The 20,616-nt window shown below is 36.1% G+C and overlaps 1 protein-coding gene across 7 annotated transcripts in view; it reads left to right on the forward strand.

Annotated features, from left to right (window-relative positions):
• MBD5 (methyl-CpG binding domain protein 5) overlaps positions 1–20,616 on the forward strand; it is a 104,617-nt gene that overhangs the window by 28,853 nt on the left and 55,148 nt on the right. For 4 of the 7 annotated variants that reach the window (XR_774855.1, XR_774854.1, XM_010575197.1 and 1 more), the window contains exons 2-5: positions 1,130–1,267; positions 5,468–5,659; positions 10,317–10,374; positions 19,150–19,831. Coding sequence is in view for 2 of the 7 variants with exons in the window: in XM_010575197.1 (XP_010573499.1) it covers positions 19,719–19,831 (113 nt within the window). In the remaining 5 variants the exon portion in view is untranslated. The remainder of the gene's footprint in view (positions 1–1,129; positions 1,268–5,467; positions 5,660–10,316; positions 10,375–19,149; positions 19,832–20,616) is intronic. The other 3 variants (XR_774857.1, XR_774856.1, XR_774858.1) reach the window with 3 other exon arrangements.

Here is a 20,616-nt window from a genome sequence, read left to right on the forward strand (position 1 = left end):
CGTTAGCCTCTGCGCAGGAGAGGGAGCAGCACCGACCCGCAGCCTGGAGCAGGAGGAGCCTTTTAGCAGAGGGTTGAGTTGTGCCCTCTAACCTGAGTAAGGGGGGCTACACGTAGGGGTTTTCCTCCTCGGGAAGGGTCCCAGGAAAATGAAGAAGTAAGGAAAAAACCTGGTGTCCCCATAGTTTTCAAGCTTTCTGCTGAGGAGCTAACAGAGCCCTGATTTAAGCCAGGTCTTCTGAATTGATCAAGGTTCTGAGTCTACGTTGGGGAAACCTGAAAATCCTGTCATTCCCTGTAGTTAGTCCAAGTGTAGTCATGCAAAGATGTTTTCGCTCACTGTTTATGCTGGTTATAAGAATAAAATTAAATACAAGGCTCTGGTTAGGCTGAGTTCGTGATTCTCCATCACACGTCCAAGTCACAGAATTAGTTGTAGCTGTGTTTGTTTTAGGTGAAAAATCTACAAGGCATTTTAGGGAAAAATGCCTACAAGTCTAAAATCTATTTTCAATGGTATCTAAGCTACATTGGGGTTTTTATGTTAATTTATATATATGTGTATGCGTGTGAGTGTGGAGAGAGAGAGAGAGAGGTGTATATAAATTAGATATAAATAAGCAAAAGTGGGTATCTTCTTTTACAATTTTATTTGTCTGAAGTTTTATGGTAGATCTTCTCAAGAATATCACATTTAAAAGTCCTTTCATCCATTCTCCAGCTGTGCGGGCTCTATTTCTGTAGCTTTAAATTCTGTGAAAGTGTAAAGCAGTGGAGGATATAGCCAAATTTGGACCCAACTGTTGGACACTAGGGTATTCTTCTGATTTTGTGTTTGTGGTCAATGAAGAAAGAGATCCTTCTAGAGGGCAGTTCAGAATACAGCTGTATTTAGGATCAGATTAATTTATTTTAAATCACACTTTGAACTCTACCTTTCTTCACTGACCACTGAGTGTGCCTAGGTAAACTCACCAGTTTTGTTCAATGTTTGCTTTTCTGAATGTTCCCATGGTTTTTGTGTAGTGAAGCAGTCTGTTAGAGAAGCTGTGCAGTCTACGTGAAGCGCAGGTATTGATAACTTGTCTTTCTGCAAATCTTGGTTTAGTACAGCGTGTATTTTATTGCAGGAAGAAGCGGCTTTATCGCAACAAAACAGGCAAAGAAACATAAAGACTTGAACAAACAGCACTTCTCTAATTCTTTCCAAAAGTTCAGAGACCCACCAAAACCTTGTGGATTACCTCCACCAGTCTTCCTGATTTGAGGTAGGTGAATCCTCTCTTTGCCACTCTCTCTTCTTCTCACATACGTATGGATAGTAAACACAGTGATTTCAAATTTTAAAATTGTTTCTTCTGGTTTATTTGATATGTCAGAAAATAACGGTGGGCTTTCAGTAGGCTGGTGCTACAGGCAGTGTTGTTTATCTGGTGGTAAAGCAGTGCCACCTCTAGAAATTAATGATACCGTGGTTTTAGTGTTATGGAAGATGATGCAACCGCTAAATATAATTTTGTGTGATTTTTCCACTTAACAAAATAAAAATAGCAATTGTTGAAAATAAAATCAGACCCAATGCTTGTAAACAGGTCTCTAAGCTTTTGCCAGTGTTTTCCAGCATGGAGCCTGTGGCTCTGATTTGGGTTTAACTCTTCTGGAGGAGTGTTTTTCAGTTATGCCACAGGGTAAATGGGAAGAATAACCTGAGGAACAGCCAATAATCAAGTTGATTGGTTTAGCAGAAACATATTTAAGACCTACCTGAAGACAAAAGAGAACTGGCTGACTGCCATTCTCTTTCACTACTCATTTGTGACAGCACACAATTGAAAAGTTACTGAGTTTGTTTCTGTTACTGGAAGATCGTTTTCTGGTATTTTTCATTTGTTCTTATGAAAAGTAGAGTATCTTTAATTTTAGATACATCAAATACCATAGTTGTAAGAATATTGTATGTATCTTAAGAGATTAGATGGGGACAGGATTTTTTTAATGTGTTAGCACAGACTTGTTATGTAAATAGAAAGCTCACAAAGAGAATGAGACAGCACATGCACTGAAAAAACAGATGTCTATTCCCCAGAAATACATTCACCATTAGATTCCTGCAACTTGGTGAGAGCTCATTGGGAAGTTTATTGTTACGGATATATATGCAACTGAAAAATAAACATATTGTAGCCACTGTGTAAGTCCTGTACTTATCTCTGAATGATAAACTGCTCTTTTCACGTGTGATGCAGTGCTGTTTACTAACAGCTAGGACAGTCTGTGACAATCACCTTACATTAAATAGCAGACTTCAGAAGTATAAGTGCTTTTTTCAATGCTAAGTGTCCAATTTTTTACTTGAAAAATAAAATCCTTTGCAGTTTTTTTTTAAACGCTTATTTTTAATTCTTTATCACACAAACTGGTAGCTCCTAATAGGCAAAGAAAGATAGGAAGGCTGGTTTAAAGGAGAATGAGAACAAGACTTTCAGGAGGGGAAAAGCAATGCACAGCCTATTGAATTAGCCACAAAAACTCTCTTGGCTCACCGTGTAGGAGCCTTTTGATTATCACCAGTAGTCTATGCTTAGTATTCATAAAACTGTATTCTGTAGCTGGTCATCTGTCTCTATGGTGCTAATATTTTGATGCTAGTGAGTTTGTAAATGGCATATGCATAATTAAAGTAATGTCTATTTTTTCAGCAGAAACTTGTAATTACATCTTTACTTATATATTTCCATTTCTGTATGCTCAGTATGGACAATTTTTGTCATTCATTTGTTGTTACTATTTTATTTAGATATGTTAAAAATCAGGTTATTTATTTGAATTCATTTTGATAATGTGTTTCTGTAGATTTCTTGAGGCCTTTATTAGAAGCTTCTTTTACTGATGCTACTTCAATCCTTAGTACTGTCCACATGACCTAGTTATTTTAAGCCCTAGCATGACTTACGTTTTGGTTTGGGGCTCTTCTGTCCATCTATTGAAATTGTTACCAGTAAATTAGTTTTACAGTGTTTACTGTGATTAGCATTATATGCTGTGGGGAAGTTCTTCATAAAAATGTCTCTTATCGATACCTTTCAATGTGTTTAAACATTAATAAATAATTTTATCTGAAGAATGTAATATCCATAGTGAACTTATGATCTAAAATTTATTTGTATGCAAATTCTTTAATGGTAGGTTATATCATCTTTCTGTTGTTTGTTACTGTAAAGATAAGCTATGTTGTGAAGCCATGGATTCTTATTTATCTATAATTTTATGAATAACCTATGTAAAAATGTTCATTCTTTGAAATATTTCATGCAGCTTATATACAGCAGAAACAAGTTAAAAAATTATGTCATTTCTACAATTGAAGAAGAAATTCTTATGTTTAAGTTATGCCATTTATATGTTAGATTTTAAGATTTAGAATTTCTGGAGTAATTTAGAAAACATTGGTATTCAGTTTGTTGATAAGCTGAAGCTGGTAGCTGAGGCCCATTGGTCAGACCCCAACCTTGTGGATGCTTCACAGGAGAAAGTTCAGTGTGTCTCAAACTCTGTGAGATTTGTATCGTTCTCCTTTCACAGTATGTCTGACTTTGTTGTGAGTAACCTCTGCTGCAGCTCTGTCCATTGAATACCCCAATTCTTCACCTGCTAAAATGCAGTATTTTTTTCCAGTCACATATATTCAGTATTTAGAGCTTTATGACTCTTTCTGTTTGTAAACTCACAGTGTTGTTTGTTCAACAAAGTTGTTTAACCCTTTCAACTAAGGGGAGGAGGCTTTACTAATAGCAATAATGGTAATTTTGTTGTTATGTATGATTATTTTAATCATTTTAATAATATCTGTGGACTGGATGTGCCTTGTTAGTATTCTAGATACATAAAAACATTCAGTATTAAGAACAGGTAAGCCCTGTAATGTTCAGAAGCATTAAATGTATAGTGCTTAAACACAGAAGCTGTCTAGTGCCCCAGTCTTCAAGAAAATCTAAGCATATATTCATAATTTTATAGGGATGTAATTTTCGAAGTTATACTGTTTGGGGAAGAACTTTAGCGAGTTAATCATTTTTCTTCTAAGCAGCTTGCATATGAAAAAACTGTTTGCTGAAAGGCTCTACTGGGTTGGTTAATGCAGTTTGGAACAACCAAGACTCATTGGTGCCCATTTTTACAAAACGCTGTGCCCCAATTTTGCCCATAAATTGGGAAGATTCTGATCAACTGATAACTCAGATAAATTAGTGCTACTAATAAGGTCAATGAAAGCCAAACAGCAGGTCATCACCAAGAAAGCAAAAGGGTTTGCTTATAAACTTAACTAAGATATTTTAATAATTGTAGTAAATACTGTATTTGGTGTTTGCAGCCAATGTACTTTATGTGACTAATGTGCTTATACCCTGTTTGTTTGGCTGAAATTTTTCATTCACATTTTGTATCACTGGGTTTTCTGTTAGGGGAGAAGGTTTTAACAACAGCAACTGAGACCTTTACTGTAATGACAAATGGCTTTAAAAGAGATTCCAGATACGTGATCTGTAAATCAGAACAAATTCATTAGACTTTCTGTAAGATTCAGAAAGCATTGATTGGCTATGTTGCATCTATTTTAATTGCAGATTTATTTTTTAAAAAAGCAAAATCCCCAATAATTCTGAATTTGTTAAATGTGTATTTGTAATCCCTAACTGTGCCCTTACTGAGTCCTCAGGCTTTCAGGTATAATGTTTTAAAAGCCTACATTAACTCTTTTGGATATGCCTTTAACCTAATGAACTCCAGTCCATTTCACCTCTAAAAGAACTAATTAATTGACTTAAAGTCTTGCAAAGACTGTTAACTCCTTTCAGTGTCAGAGAAATTGAAACTGGCACGATCAAAGCCTCGCTAACTCTGAGCCGGTGGAGGACTGCAGGTACATTTTGGTGGTGATTCTGAAGGAAATGGCTCAGTAACAGGCAGGTGTTATGGAATAACCCAGGTTCTGGTTCAGCTGGGGGTTCACCAGTATCTGTGTACCTGTGCAAAGACTAATTTAAGAGCTCATCAACATTACTGGTGGAACCTTTTACATAACCAAGGCCATTTGCAGTATCGTAACTCTTTAAAGCCTAGACTTTTTGCCTTTGTAGTTGAAGGGTTTTAGCATGCATCAGTACAACTCAAGTTGTCTGAAGAAGTGACCTTTTTTGGTATGCATACTACTTCCGTCATAAAAATCCATATACTCATTTTTATAGAAATCTACTTGCTCTTCTGGACAGTGAACCACTGTAACGTAGTAAAAGGTATCTTTTTTTTCATCAGTTCCAGGCAGAGCCATCCTACCCTTCTTTAAAAGCAGATATTATTACAGCTTATACTACAAAGTAATTGGATAAGGGTTTACAAAGCAATCAAGAAAAGTGAAATAAAAATATTTGGCTCATTCTTTAATTTAAATAATGCAACTGTCTCAACAGATGTAACGTGGGGTGCACAAGTTCCTTAGATGAGGGGTGTAGTAAGACAAGGAGCCAGCCTCAATGGACATAGCCCCTTCTCGAGATCTAAACAGGAGACTATCTAAAGCAAAGCTGAAAGTGCATCAAGAATTTTAAGAAGCCTAAAGATCCCCAAGGTAACGAGAAGCAAGACCATGAGGAGTAATGTAGGTAAGTATGCAAAAGTTAATCAATGCATTTATTAGGCTGAGAAACTTTTGATTTTATTTTGCTAGTTTTATGCTGTGGTAATAAAGTTTGTTACAAAATGTATTTCAAGTAGTATGATACAAAAGATTTGAGCCAATATTAAAAAAAAATTAAACAGAAGAACAGCAGACACCTTCAACATTTAATGGTTCTGAATAGGAAAGTAAACAATTTAGCAATTCATATCTTTGTACAAAGATAGACAGTGCACCCATACGTGGACCTTTTTGATAACAGAACAAAGAAGAAAAAAGCATTCTTGACCTAGATTTAACAGATTGTATTGAAACAGCATATGAAGCACAGTATTTTAATGGTAAGAAAATTACCGTTTTGTGACAGTGTGATTCATATGGAGTATTAGTCATAATTGGTAGTAATATATTTTGACATAATTAAACAATAGAACTCCAGTTATCTGTATCAGAAAATATGCAGCACCATTCTTGACCTAGATTATATTGTAGTAGCTGCCTTGCCCTGAGATGAAGCCAGAACTTTACAGTAAAATGTAAAATGAAATGCTCTTATTCTTATACATTTTCATAATCAAAATATAAGGTTATACCATGTCAACAACCAGCAGATGGAGAAAAAGAACGTCCTAGGAAGCTCAAAGAACACGCTAGGAAACTGAGCTATAAATACCAGGCTAATTCCATAGCTTTAAGATTTCTCCAAAGCTTTTTTAAATCCCTCCAGAAAAGACTAAAGAGATCCCTAATCTGAAGTGCCCCAGTTGAAGAAATCTGTATGTTTTTATTTTTAAATAAAATTATGTTAATCTACAATAGACTGTTTGGACAACTTAATGAGTCAGCGTAGAGTCTGTACTATATTTGTTGCATCAAAGTAAGGTTTTTAAACACATTGGTACATTTTCATTCTTATCAGTACTTTCTTCTCCAGAAAAAATACAGAAACCTGTCTGATCACCTCTGAACCAATATGTATAGTATTCCCACAGAGTACTTGATGTTCACAACTCATTTTGAATCTCTATTTTTTAGAGAGCTGTCCCTTTCAGTAGAGAGAGCTAACAGAAGAGCAGTCTTCTTTAGTAGGATTTTATGAAAATTCGGAAGATCTTCTGATTTTTTTTTTCCTTTGCATTTGTAAATTGTACCTATGGAACCTAATGTTGCGGCTATATTTAGAAATATTTGTTTTTCTGGCTTCCATACTTAATATTCTAAATTCTTGAAAGCAGGCTTTCAGATTTCATGGCATTCCAAGGAGGATGTTATTCTCATGTTGTCATTGAATTTGGTGAATCTGGGATGTGAACAGGTTTTAAGACAAGTGTCTGTAAGAAAACCTGGACTTTGAGAAAAGTGAATTGTTGAGCATATAAGTGAAGGGATTCTTTTCTCCATTATGTTGGGTGAAAAGATGTGTACGCTTGTATTAATGAAGCACTGTGTAATGTTTCCTGTTGAAGTTAACAAAACCAGTAGCTGGGGATGTCATGAGACAGAATTATCATGTAACCATAGAGTGATACTGGTTGGAAGGGATATCTGGAGGTCACACAGAATGGCTGAGGTTGGAAGGGAGCTCTGGAGGTCATCTTGTCCAACCCCCTTGGTCAAGCAACGTCACCTACAGCAGGTTGCCCAGGATCATGTTTTTGAATATGTCCATGGATGGAGACTCCACCAGCTCTCTGGGTAACCTGTGCCAGTGCTCCGTCACCCTCACAGTAAAAAAGTGTTTCTTGATGTTCAGAGGGAACCCCCTGTGTTTCCATCTGGGCCCATTACCTCTTGTCCTGTTACTGGACACCGCTGGAAAAGAGCCTGGCCCCATCTTCGTTGCACCCTTCTTTCAGGTATTCATACACATTGAGAAGATCCCCCCAGAGCTTTAATTTTCCTAATATGTGTTAACAAAACTTTCCGTGTTGCACATGTGTCTGCTGCTTGTCTTTAACTATGGGCATCAGAAGAGACTCTGGCTCCATCTTCTCTTTAACCACATGTTAGCTAGTTGAAAACAGCAGAAAGGTCTCCCCTAAACCTTCTCTTCTTGAGCTTCTCCTTCCATACGGATCTCTTCAGTCCTTAAAAACGTCTCTTAGTTTTTGTACTTATGTTTTGCTTGAAAAAGTGCATTAAGAATAATAACTTTTTCAGAAACTTCTGAGTTGCCATTGCATGTTCCCTCTGTAAGAGGAAGACAATTGGAGAGCTTGGGAAAAAAAAAAAAAGAAATCACAAATTTTCATTCCTAGACCACTGGAAATTTTTACATTGTGTAGTACCAGTGACACAAGACTCGGTACGTGTTTGCTGTCAGTGAGACCTTAGGTAGAATATATTTTGCAGTACTGGGCACTGCCTTTTAAAGAAAATTTATATTAGCCAGAAGAAGGCAAAGGAGAGCAACAAGCTAGTGACAGATTTAGAAAGCAGGACTGTTAAAGAACAGCTGAAAGGATTGCGTTTGTTTATTCTAGGAAGAAAGAGAACACTGTAGGATGGGCATAAGGTTTTAAAAAGATAAGAGGTTCTTATAAAAGCAATGGAGGCAGTTGCTCTGTAGATTTAAAAAAAAAAAAAAAGAAAAGGCAAGTTCAATTTGCCCAAAGGATAATTTAGGATAGATGTAAAGAGAAAGCAATCCAAGGTTTTTTGTTTTACCTCATACCTGACTGCAAATATGGATGAAAAACTGGGATATTTTACCTATAACTGTCATGAAATCTATGATAGGAAATTTTTAAAAATGCATAAAGAAGCAGCTTTCAAAGACGATCTTGGTAATTTTGACCTTCCGCCACTGGCAGTGGGCTGAGCGGATTGCTCTCCTGAGATCCCTCTTCAGATCCTCAGTTTCTGTAATTCCGTCAACTTAATTGTGGGATTAGGTTTGTTTTGTTTCCCTGCAAACTTTTTCTATTCCTGATAATATACTACAGTTTGAGGTATGTGGTATTTAAAGTCTTTATGTGTGGCAGTTTTCATTACAAAAAAATGAACCAAAGGACCTTTTTTCTTAAATAAAATGCTTTGAAATGCTTTGCAAAGCTCTTATTTAAAATGGAGTGAAATTCAGGTTCAGCAGCCTTTGGAAGTTTGCCACTGATTTCCTTGAATTCAGATTTCCATTGAGATGGTAGGCTGAAGCGTAACATAAGAAATAAATACGTGCAAAACAAATGTGGGAAGCTATCGTACCTGTCTGTAGCTTGAATTTATATTTCTTAGATTTTTCTGCCAAGAGTTTATGGCATTTGTTCATGACACTAATGGCTTTGTTTATGGAGTTTTTTGTGACAGAATATATTTGTGTTACTAAATGAATTTCTTTTGATCAAGCTTTAAATATGTTGTGATAAGGAGCTGACTAAATGGTTCTTTGCCTACATTTTTTCCAGTAGCTCACTTTTTGGAGCATGGTGCCAGAACATGCTAAATATCTGTGTTACATCCCTACTGTCTGCATTTCCAGAGACATTTTTTCAAGCCTTTTCAGAGAATAAAGGACTGTTTGAGTTTTAAGTTAGTACCTGGCACAACATACCGTACTTCGATTGGGATAAAGTAGTGCTTTTCCTAGGTTCGCATCTTTTTTGGAGCTTTGTTCTTAAACTCTTGGATGTACTACATCCTTAAAGGGACACGTGGTTTTAATTTCTGGGTGCCTGCGGTCTTTAGTCTCATTTTTCTTTTCTCTGCTTTGACGAGCTGGTGGAATTCTCTTATACTTGTCAAGCTTGAATGTGATTCACCCTTTTGTTTAGTTCCTCCTGAAAAGAATCAAACCTTTACTGTGCATGCAGTAAAATCAGGTTTTATAGTAGTGCATCAAGTGAGCAAAGCCATGGATAACTGGCAGGACAGAGTTGAGCATCGTTACCAGGTACCATCTTGCTCTACATTAAACCTAACGATGTCATGTTTGGATGGCAAAACACCTCCAAGGAGAGTTTCACAACCCCTGTACTGAATTAGAGAATAGAATGCTTTTTATTATCGTAAAAACAAATGTTTCGTTTTCTAGGAGCCAGACTGCAGTCTTCACTGTTTATTGGACAATGAAATTTATCCTTATTAAGGTGTCAGTGTGAATATGTCTGATAATTGTTATATAAAAAGTCAACCCCAAAATACACAGACACTAATATTTAGGTACTTTGCTCATTTTAGTGGGCCAAAAATACCTCGGCTTTCTTAAAAGTAAATCTCTGAGTGAAGGGGATGGGACAGCCACACAGGAAAGAAGTTCTTCACTCATGAAGCACAAAATCTTATTTGAAAGTAGTGGTGTGTGTGTACAGTCGAGAACTTTATCATTTTTGTTGCCGGAATACAGATTAAACTTTAGTAGAGTAGATTTTTTAAAAAGTTGTACTTTAGTATTTTCTTAAATATTAGATGATTTTTTTCTGTGCTCATGATGTTTTATGGAAATCAAGTGTGTACAAAATATGAAGTGGAAACAGTTATTTCAGAGTTTCAAAGGAAGAATATTATTCTACGAAACCTTTCTGATTAAGTGTTTATAAATATGAAGAAATCATTAAGAATAATTTAATATTGATCTTAACGTCATAAGTGGACTGTATTGCTTACTATTGCTTATCTTCTGTTTCAACTGATTCTTTATTTTTCAGCTTGGAATGAACAAGATGAACATATCCACCTTCAATCTAATGCTTAATGAGGAAAAAGGTCAGGCTTTTTTTGTTTGTTTGTTTGTTTTCTTTTTTTTTAGTCCTGTGCCCTACTGTTAATTAGTACATTAAAAAGTACTTTTTATTTGCATTACTTATTTCACAGATCCTAAATAACAAACCAAATGTGATGTTTTAATATGAGGGCAAGAAAGTATTTTTAAATCGAACGGTATAGTCATAAAACAGCTGACTCAGACCAGTGTAAGTAGAAAAAGAAGCTATGGAAGGAAAGGTCATGTATACAAATCTTCATAGAGATTCATTTAAAAATGATTAAAATTATAATTAATGGACCTCTTGTATATCAAGAAAGAAATATTTATCATAATTTTCATGGAGTGAAAGCATTTAAAAGGATTAAAATCACCCACTTTTTCTTTTTTTTAAATATCCTTGAACTTCTGAGTCCTCTTTTAGAAAACAGAGAGAACTATCTGTCTCTTAAGTGAAACAATGGGGCCAAATTCTCCAAATACTTACACATTCAATTAGTGTATCACTGAAAGACAGTAAGTAATGATCTACTAATGCTAGCGATTCATCTATCATGTTGTACAGGTTTGTAGCATACCAGATTTCAGAGAGGCAGCCTAAGCTCTCAAACACTATTATATTTATGGCAGATAAGGCTGTAGAGTTTGCATTAAGGTGTCTGAATAGCTGATTTTTATGTTATCATTTTTTTTTAATATCTTAAGAGTATTTTCATTAGGGAAATTGCTGAGTAGAGATACATAATTCAGTAAACAATTTAAAAAATAGCACTTGGAGAAAAAATACCATGTGTCTAAAAATAGTATAGTCATGTGACTTATTACTTTGGCACAAAAGCATAATTTACAGGTTTAATTTGCAATCCTACTATGTTTCTGACATTCTCTTGCACAGAAACTCTGTCTGAATTATTCAAATGATTTAAATATTGCTGTGTCCTGAACTTCAGGTGTCTAATACAAAGGAGGTTTATACAGTTTATGGAGACCTCCGCATTTAAGATATGGGAGTATGATTTTAATTTTTACCTTTTATTGCTTAATTTTTGATAGCACAGTGCACAGTTAATGGAGATCTAGGGCTAATGCGGTAATTGTTATGCCAGAAGCTCAGAGCCTTTCACCATATTTCCACCAATCTGATTTTTTCCTTTTTTTAACTGTTTATCTAAAATCTAATTGAGTTTTCATGTTCAGGTTTTGAATTAGTTACATTAAAATATTTTGTTTTCACAAATTTATATTTCTCTAGCAATTGGTAAGTCATTAATGTACAGCAAAGCTGTCAAGTAGAACACTTATAAATAGTTGTTACCTATTTATTTTCTGCATCTATTTATTAGATACCTTAAGAACATTCTGTATCAGATGTTCCTGAAATTCATATAATCTTCATTATTAAACCATTATAAAACTATAATAATTTCAGATTTTTGGAAGCCTGAAACATGAGAATTGTAACAAGAAGTTTGTTTATTCACATGCTTGGATCTCCTTTTGAAGTAATTTTAACTTTGGTCTGAAACTTTAAAATACTTAGAGCTAAATCATTTCATAAGAATCAGTGTGTTGCTGTTAGAGTTTTAAGTTTATGTTAATTATAACTTCCTTATCACTTTTTTGGACAAATGTGAATGTCTGCAGCGGTCACTTTCTAATGAATCTGTGTGTTATGTTAGCAAGAGCGATCCCACTGTGACAAAGCAGATTTTCCTCTATTAATATCCTCTTCTGTTGTGGCAGTTGGTTTGGAAGGTCTGAATTCTCACTCTTGTAGGCGCAGATTGCTTTTTTCTTCCACATTTTGCAGTCATCTTTTTTTCTTGATGTGGAGTCATGGTAACTTTCCCTGATAGACTCTTCTAGAGCTTTTGATGTTTCTTATAGAGCTAAGAGAATGGCAATTGGTGTAGAAAAGTTTCACTGTTATAGCCATGAAGGATACCTGAAGCCACAGAGAATTAAGATTTACTCATACTTGTTCCAAAATGCTAAATTCTGGAAAAGCATTGCATAAAAAATCAAAATACTTTAAGAATTGTGACTTTCTTATGGCAAGATGGGTTTTGGAGGAGGCAGAAATTCCTAGTCAAACAAAACTTAAAGGGGACCCAGAAAAGGTGGCCTTCCCAATTGCAGAACTGGTACATACTAGTGATGCATCATCACTGCGTGATGGAGAAAGAAGAAAAGGAACTGAAGAAAAGCTGTTCAGAAAAAGACCTCAAGTGTAATTTCTCTTTATGTTGTAGAAAACCTAGTCCTTCAAAATCCTCAGCTAGGAACATTGCTTTGCAACTCTCCTGTGCTATGGAATACTATACTTGCTATCTTGTTTTAGAGAATTAAAACAATAACCAGTTTGTGTAAGATTGTTAAAGCTTTGTGCCTGCACATTGAAACAAGACCATTAAAAAGTAAACATATGAATGGAATGGCTTTTGGCCATTTAAAAAAAAAAAAAAAAAAAAAAAAAAGATAAAACATCCGAGTCCAGGTTTGCTTTTCCTAGATTTGTGGGTTGCTGAAGATGGACATCATATATTATACAAGTTCCACGTTTCATTATACAAGTTCCCCTAAAGTGACAAAGTGGATGTAATAACGTGTCCTCATTTCGTATTAGCATATAGGTTAGTACTATTCTATTTCATAATGTTTCCTAGGAAAGGCTTTGATAAGGGTGACATGATTCTTACCTACAGAATAACTTGGTTGATTTAAATTGCATACCAAATACCAGTCTTAATTTTTAAAAAAATCTGAGCGCTTACATTATTTTGACAGTAAAGTAGACCTGTCTCACATGCACACATTTTTGACCCATTTCCCTTGTAAAGAAAAAAATTAATGTGGTGGAAGGCCTGAAAGAGCATTATGACTCTTCTGTATTCTTCTGTGGACTCTATCGGGTGACCGCTGTATTTATTAAATTCTTATTGAGTAGACAGAGCTGAGGTTTAAAAAGAAAATCCTTTTGTTTCCTGCCATCTTTTTTGATTGCTGCATAGCTCAGTTTTGCTTTTTGTCAAAACCCTTGCAGAGATGCTGTGTGTATGCATACGTGCACATGTGTACACAAAGGAGGTTCTTGAAAGCATGTACTTTCTCCATTCTTTCACTGGAAGTGAAAACATCAGTTCCTCCTAACTCTGGGCGTTACACAGATAGATGTGTTAAAAGGTGGTCATACTTTGAGAAAGTTTCAGGTTTTGGTACTATACATACATTAAGTAAAGAACGTTAAAAGAATGGTGCTCCTTCTGAGTTCAGCCATTGCCTTGGACAACTCTAATGACACAGTTAAATCTCCTAAATTGGGGATACATTGCACCTCAGTGAACTCCAATTTTTACCTGCACTATGAACATTAGTGGGAAGGATATCGGATGGAAGGTTACAACTTCTGATTAGTAAAAGCATGCTGGTCCAAAATGCCCCAAGAGAAGAGATTCATATTTTGTGCTCTTAATGATCAGCTAGAATCCGTGAACATAAATCAGTCTTTCTGTGTGAGAATCTTTTCCTAAATAGTAGGTCTGAACGGACAGCTTTGGTCATCTAGTCCGGCAGGAAACCAAATACTATAGGGTTCTGTCCATCCACGTGCAGGTAAGCAAGGCTGGCTGAGCTGGGGCATGTCCAGTGGGCTACTGGTAAAGGTCGTTGACTGTGGGTGTAGAGACAGGTACAGTGGTCTGGACCCTTGAAGTTTTTCTGATATTTATGAGTGAATTCATCCAAATAGCTATCATTTTTTATAGAGTGGTTAAATTGGGGTCTTGCGGTCCTAAAAAGTTCTACAGCATCAAAAATAGTATAAATTAGGAATACAGAAGCCTTGTTATAGTACGTTATAACGCTGTCCTTTATACGGTTCAGAATAATTCAATACCAAAGGTAGTTGGACTGGTATAAACCCATTCGGCACTAGGGCAATTTAAAATGTATCATTTTAATTAAGTCGTTCGGTGCAGATCAATTTTCTGGTTGTTGCCATGTATTCTTAATACTCTGTGTTTACAAGTAAGATGAAGATGTCTTTCTCAAACCAAAGGCCAGAGTGTATCGTGTATACAGCTGTATTATAGTCCTGGATACCAATACAATGAGATAAGATTGAAGGAAGAAAGGTTTCCTTTATACTTCAGGCACATTTGTTTGTTGAATCACTCGCCTAAAAATAGGGCTTCATAAAGTATTCAATACCAATCTAATTAGTCAAGAGAATGCTTCTTTGCAAAATGGAAAAGCATTCCCCAAAAAGTGATGCAGCATTTGTATCTAATTAGATGATACAGGAGAATCCTAACTAATTGCTTTGATAGACTTAAACAGATTAATAATGTGCAAGCGATAACTAAATAAAAACTCATTTGAACTCTGCGTGGTTTGAAAAGAATGCTTTTTAAGAAGCGAAAACTTCCTGTTAGTTCTAAAACCTCAAGGCGGTGATTTGAGGGCATTTCTATTTCTGAATGTATTTTGTAGGTTTTTCTGTGATAGAAAGGAAAGCCTGGGAAATGAGATTGAAATTTGAATCTATAAGCAATGTTTTGAGTACGTTCCAAGTGTCTGCAAAACTTTAGACCCAAAACCTGGTAATTCTATTTGTAAGCACTGGGGTTTGTGCATCAGAGAGGCAGTCACTGATTGTGGACCTCTAAGTAGCCTTTGTGATACATGGAATCATTAGGCACACTTAAAAGTTCGTGTAAGAAAAAGTATCTTTGCAATATTAGACTATCAAAATTTGTCTTAACTGGCTTTATGTCCACTTATTAATAAAATAAATGTTACATTGGTATTACTATCATATGTGATAGATCTGAATCCAGGCCATTAGTACCTAATTTAAGTTTCTTTTTACTTTGTACCAAGTTTTCTATTTCACCACTTGAGTAAAAAATTTTTAAAGCAAACATTAACAGCTGAGTGTGCAAAGAGGCTTCCTAAAATGCAACATTTCAAAAAGTGAGACAGTTGCATTAAAAATTGAAAACATACTTTCAGCACATGAAAATTAAGGAGAAATTTTCCATGGGAGGAGGGGTTGGAGGGGGCTAAAGGGGGAAACGATTCAGTGTAGTTTTGCATAGTTCCCCAATGAAATACTTTTAAGCATATTGTAATGAAACTGGACTGCAAAACAAATCTAAACGGCATGTCTTGGCGCACAAAAAAAAGAAGTAATTGATTTAGATGTGGAAAGTTGTGTTACTCGTGGTGAGATAACATGAGTTGTCTGGAGTTGTTATGAGGTTACAAAGAAGAGGTATTTATTACATGGGTTGATGAAAATCAGGCCTCTGGATAGAATCCAGTGTCCAAAATACTTTGGATTTGGTCCAAAATCCAAATACTTTCTATCCCAATCCAAAGTACTTCAGATAGAATACTTTGATGGAGAAGGGGGAAATGGTACATCAAAAGAGACGGGATTTTTCTGCAGTTGAGTTGGAAGATTCTGGACTGGTAATAAATGCAGAGGTTTGAGTAGTCAAATGGATGCTCTGTATGTGAGAGCATTCACGGTCAGGCTGATCCCTACTGGGATTTAAATGTCTTTTTTCAGTCATGAAACAGTTTGCCAAACCTAATAGATCAGTGCCGCTGTCCCCACCAGTTGTCCCTTTAAACTTGCAGCTTCTCGTCCAGGCTGCCTTATCGTTTAAAATGTATTATAAAAGCAGCCTACACCAGCAGTAGCGTGAAAAAGAGCCAGACCCAGCCTGGTTTAAGTGACTGTCATCTTCTTTTTGACTGCTGTCTTCCATAGCTCTGTTTTCTTTGTTTGGCTGATAAACAGTTATTGGGAAAATGCAAAGGGTGTCTGTCCTTCGTTGAACCAGATTTGAGAGGTTTAACTCTTCTTGGAGAGACCTGTTCTACAATTAACTTTTCTATGGTGTTATGCAGTTAAATAAAATAACACATAGCAGCTCTGCATTTGCGGTTTAGTGAAGGATTTCTGTACCAAAACATGAATGGCAACCTCTTGCTTTTGCCATTCATGCCTAATAGAAATGCACAACGGTTACAATATGTACTGGGTATTTTATTGCCTGCAGTTTGTGGGAATCCACACAGAACTGTGCTGGGGTTTAGTGGAAAAAATCTCACTTCCATGAGCATTTCCCTATAAAACATGGCTAGTTACACACTGATTAGCTGTGTACTTCTACATGGCTAGTTACACACTGATTAGCCATGTACTAAGAAGCTTCCAGGGAGCCTTAGCCCTCTTTTCTGTAATTCATTGCACACAGGCACATTGGTGTGTCCTCACAGACCCCAACTTGCATATAAGTACAGTAAATTACAAGACAAAAGGTCAAACTTTGATGATGTGAGTAGTATCGTTCACTGTTTTCTGCTTCGGGTCAGTGTGGTGTTTGAAGTATTTTTGTACCTGGGGAAGAATGGAAAACGGATCATCATACCTGTGCTCTGATTCATTTTTATTTTTTACATCACTCAAATCCTTGTGTTAGTTTACAGTTCTTTAGTCTCTAGTACTTCTCAAGAAAAAGTCATACAAACAATAAACTTTGACTGAAGTTATATGACTGAAGCAGCCATTTTATTCCAATTCACTGTACTGAGTAAAAATATTTAAATATTTTCCACAGACAAAGCAGTTAAGTGAATTCTTTTGCCTCTTTTAGTACTATTTCAAGCTATGTGCAGTGCTGAAAAATGGTTTATCTGGGTAGATGATGATAAGTATTACGGTGGTGATGGAATGGGATGTTAGCTGAGGCAGAGCATTGCAGAACCGGTAGAAATATAAAGTTACTTCAAAGTGTCTCTTGCTGCTTGTGCAAAAAAGAAATTGATGGCTATTATTTTCTCATAATGGATCCAATGCAATCGCCCTAAATAGCAACATGAGCCACAGCAAGACTGGGCTAAGAGACGAGCAACCTTCTCTGCACTGTCTGCTTCCAGTATTTTAAAAATGTATTTTCTGATTCTGATTTTACTGTGTTACAGAAAGTTAATTCTCATTAAAAATAATAGGGGAATTATTTACCTATTTTAGCTTTACATGGGACCTGTAATAAAAATGCAGCATTCAGTAATAATGCTGAAACTTGGAGGTAAATTGTGCCTTGGTTCTGATGAAACATCGTCTGCTACCTTCTTAATCAGGATAAAACCAATCAAACACCAAAACTTCTAAACTGAAAACCTGAGAGAGTCCTGAACTGTTGCCAAGTGCTCTCCAAATCCTACTTCTGTGTACCAGATTTAGAGATTAAAGGATAGATTGTTTTTATATGAGAGATGGCAAGGTGTTTCATGTGACATTCACTCTAACCTTCGCTAGCTGGTTCTCAGTCACCTCTCCACTGTCAGCGACCAGGATCTCTTCATGGTCTCCCGTCCCTTCCCTGGTTTTGGCCGGCCAAGGATTGCATCCTGTTGGAGTGATCCAGAGCATAGGAAGGTTGAAACAGTGCCAGGCTATTCTAGAAGGCTTCATCCTGCAGAAAATCATACTCTTTACTCCGAAAATAGCACTCTATTCTTTAGATTTCAGCACCTTAGTCAAGAGGGTGGTATGTCCAGCCGGCTCCTTTCTAGTCCAAATCCTTCTTGTAAATACCACAGCTATTTTTTTTCTTTACATAGCATTTTGAACTTTACGTTTATAAGTAGCACATCTAAAGAGAATGTACTTAATGGAATATTTTTGAGGACTATACTTATGCCTCTGTAGCCTTCCTTTAGCGGTCTTGAAGGAAGGAGCTGTTACTCTTAAATCTAGATGTAATGTGTAGTCGGTATTCTTGTTGCAGAAATGTTGTAGGATCCTATGTCTTTATGTTCCATCTCTATCTCAAAAACCCTTTTCTTATTAAAATCAGTCAGGTCTATAGTAACATTTACTATGTTTTAAAATGTTAGCATAACATTAGTATTAGGAATAAGGCAGAATTGACATGCAATTCCAAATAAAACCTGTTAGCGTTGTTACTACAATAGTCTTCAATGCTGTCTTACATTTGAGTTCTAGGATTGTTGTTTTTTCTGACGTATTTACTATTTGAATAACGTATTCCATGTTTGTCTCACCTTAATAAAATGTACCGTCTCAAGAGCTAAGTCTCACCTCGTCAACTTGAAAGACGATTTTGAGGGAATAACACAGTTCACGTCATTCTGAACTTCTTTCAAGAAGATTTGCTCATACAGTATAATCATATGGAGGGGGGATTTTTACTTACGATATTCAAATTGTTTTATAGATATTCTGAGATCAGTGGATTGATGCTGTCTTTTCCCTTTTTTTTACACAATTTTTTTGTAAGGTGATTAATTTAGTCTAAATGCAGGGTTATTCCATTTTTATGGATATTATCAACCTTAGAAATAGCTTCCTTCACATTAAATTCATTCAGTTTTATAAACAATTTTTAAAGGGCATTAATTGAGCTAGTCATCTGTTGATAATTCTGAACAGAAGCATATGTGAAACTATTTAGTTAAAAGATACATCCCTTAATTCCCCCAAACTGTACGTTAACTATTTAATAACAGTTGCAGACTTGTAGCTTTTAAGATGCAGCTCTCTTGCATCCGCATATAAATAGAATATGCTAGCAGAATTATATTTACCCTAAGCCTTATTTTGATGGTTCCATTGACATTTAGAATTTTGATTCTAAGCTCTTTAAATGGATGCAGCTGTATACATCTTCACAAGTTACTGAACTGGGCTGAAAGACTTCAGAAAATGGCTCATGTGTTTTCTGTATCTGTTTTTTCAGGCTGTTTTATTGGCGCCAGGGAGTCATGAAAGAAACTCAAGAAGACAACTTGGATAATGAACGGAAGATAAAAAGAAAACAAAAAGAATGTGGCATATAAAGGGTATAATACCTGGAGGTATTAGATCTGACTCATATTTATAAAAATGAGACGAGCTTTCACAAAATACAAGTTATCTTAGACAGTCATCAAGCTTGGAGCCATGCTGTTGAACTAGAAATTCTCCTTTTCCCCATTCTCCTTTCTGACAGGTAACAAAGGATTGGTGAATTATGATTTTCCCAAGTTGGAAGCACTAATTTTTATCTATATAGTTCATCCTTATGAATATATAAGGAGTTAAACATTGCATATTTAATGTGGATTATAATGGGAAACTGACTCATTAACAAAAATGGCCACTTATAAGGACTTGGTTTCAAACTGAGCTGGAGCCTCCCAATGCACTTTGTACAGTTTGGGGAAAGGTGTACTGAATGGCCTTCTTTGGGAGGCCATGATGACATGTAGTAAAAGGATATCATCTTACTGTTGATATCTTTGAAGACTCGTAAACAGAAACAGAAAAATGAATGGTGGAAAGGAGTGTGACGGAGGGGACACGGATGGAGGGCCACCAGCAGTGCAAGTTCCCGTTGGTTGGCAGCGACGGGTGGACCAAAGCGGAGTGCTCTATATCAGGTAAGGTTACCTGAGGTGGTTACTCATTCTGTTTTCGTTGTAGTTTTGCCAGAAAGTGTGGTAAATTAGTGACTCAGCTAAGCTTTTGTACTCAAAAAATTCAAGGGCTTGTTCTTATGGAAGTATGAGGTCATTTTTTCTGCTGATAATAGTGGACTCCACTTATGTCAGTTGTGCCATTTGCATGCCCTTAACGTACTCTCAAATCTAATATTGCTTGGTCTTGAATATTTGATAATCCTTACTATACATTTTGCTTTAGGCATGAATGGTTCTTTATTACTTATTATTGTCATATGGATTTTAAGGCTGAGCAGTAGCAGATTTAACCTTACTTAATATCTTTATTATTCAAACCTTTTACAATGAAACTAACCAGAGGTTTAGTTATATGACACATCTGAGATGATGAGAAATCTCTGCTGTCTTTTGCCTGCTCCCACATGCATAGGCATTGCCTTTTCCTTGCACCAGCACGGGCTTTCTAGAAGAGCCTTTGCTGGTAAAATTCAAAGTGATCAGGCATGCAAACAGTTCATGGCAGGTAAGGTAGAGCGGGACTTTCTTCTTCTGTCAGCAACAAGCCTTCAGCTCAGTTCATGCAGTGCCATGCAACTTTATCCTGACATTCTGGAGCTCTTCTTCCCTAGGTCTTTTCTGGGTTTATGTTCCAGGTCTCCATTATACTTTTGTGTTTTACTTACTCTTTTTTGAAAGGAAATTTAAGCAGTGTGATTACTTAGTAGCTGCTGAAAACTTGCGTTTTCATATGCCGTGGGAAGGGT

The sequence above is a fragment of the Haliaeetus leucocephalus genome, unplaced genomic scaffold (assembly GCF_000737465.1).
Source record: "Haliaeetus leucocephalus isolate CR32 unplaced genomic scaffold, Haliaeetus_leucocephalus-4.0 Scaffold451, whole genome shotgun sequence".
Lineage (NCBI taxonomy): Eukaryota > Metazoa > Chordata > Aves > Accipitriformes > Accipitridae > Haliaeetus > Haliaeetus leucocephalus.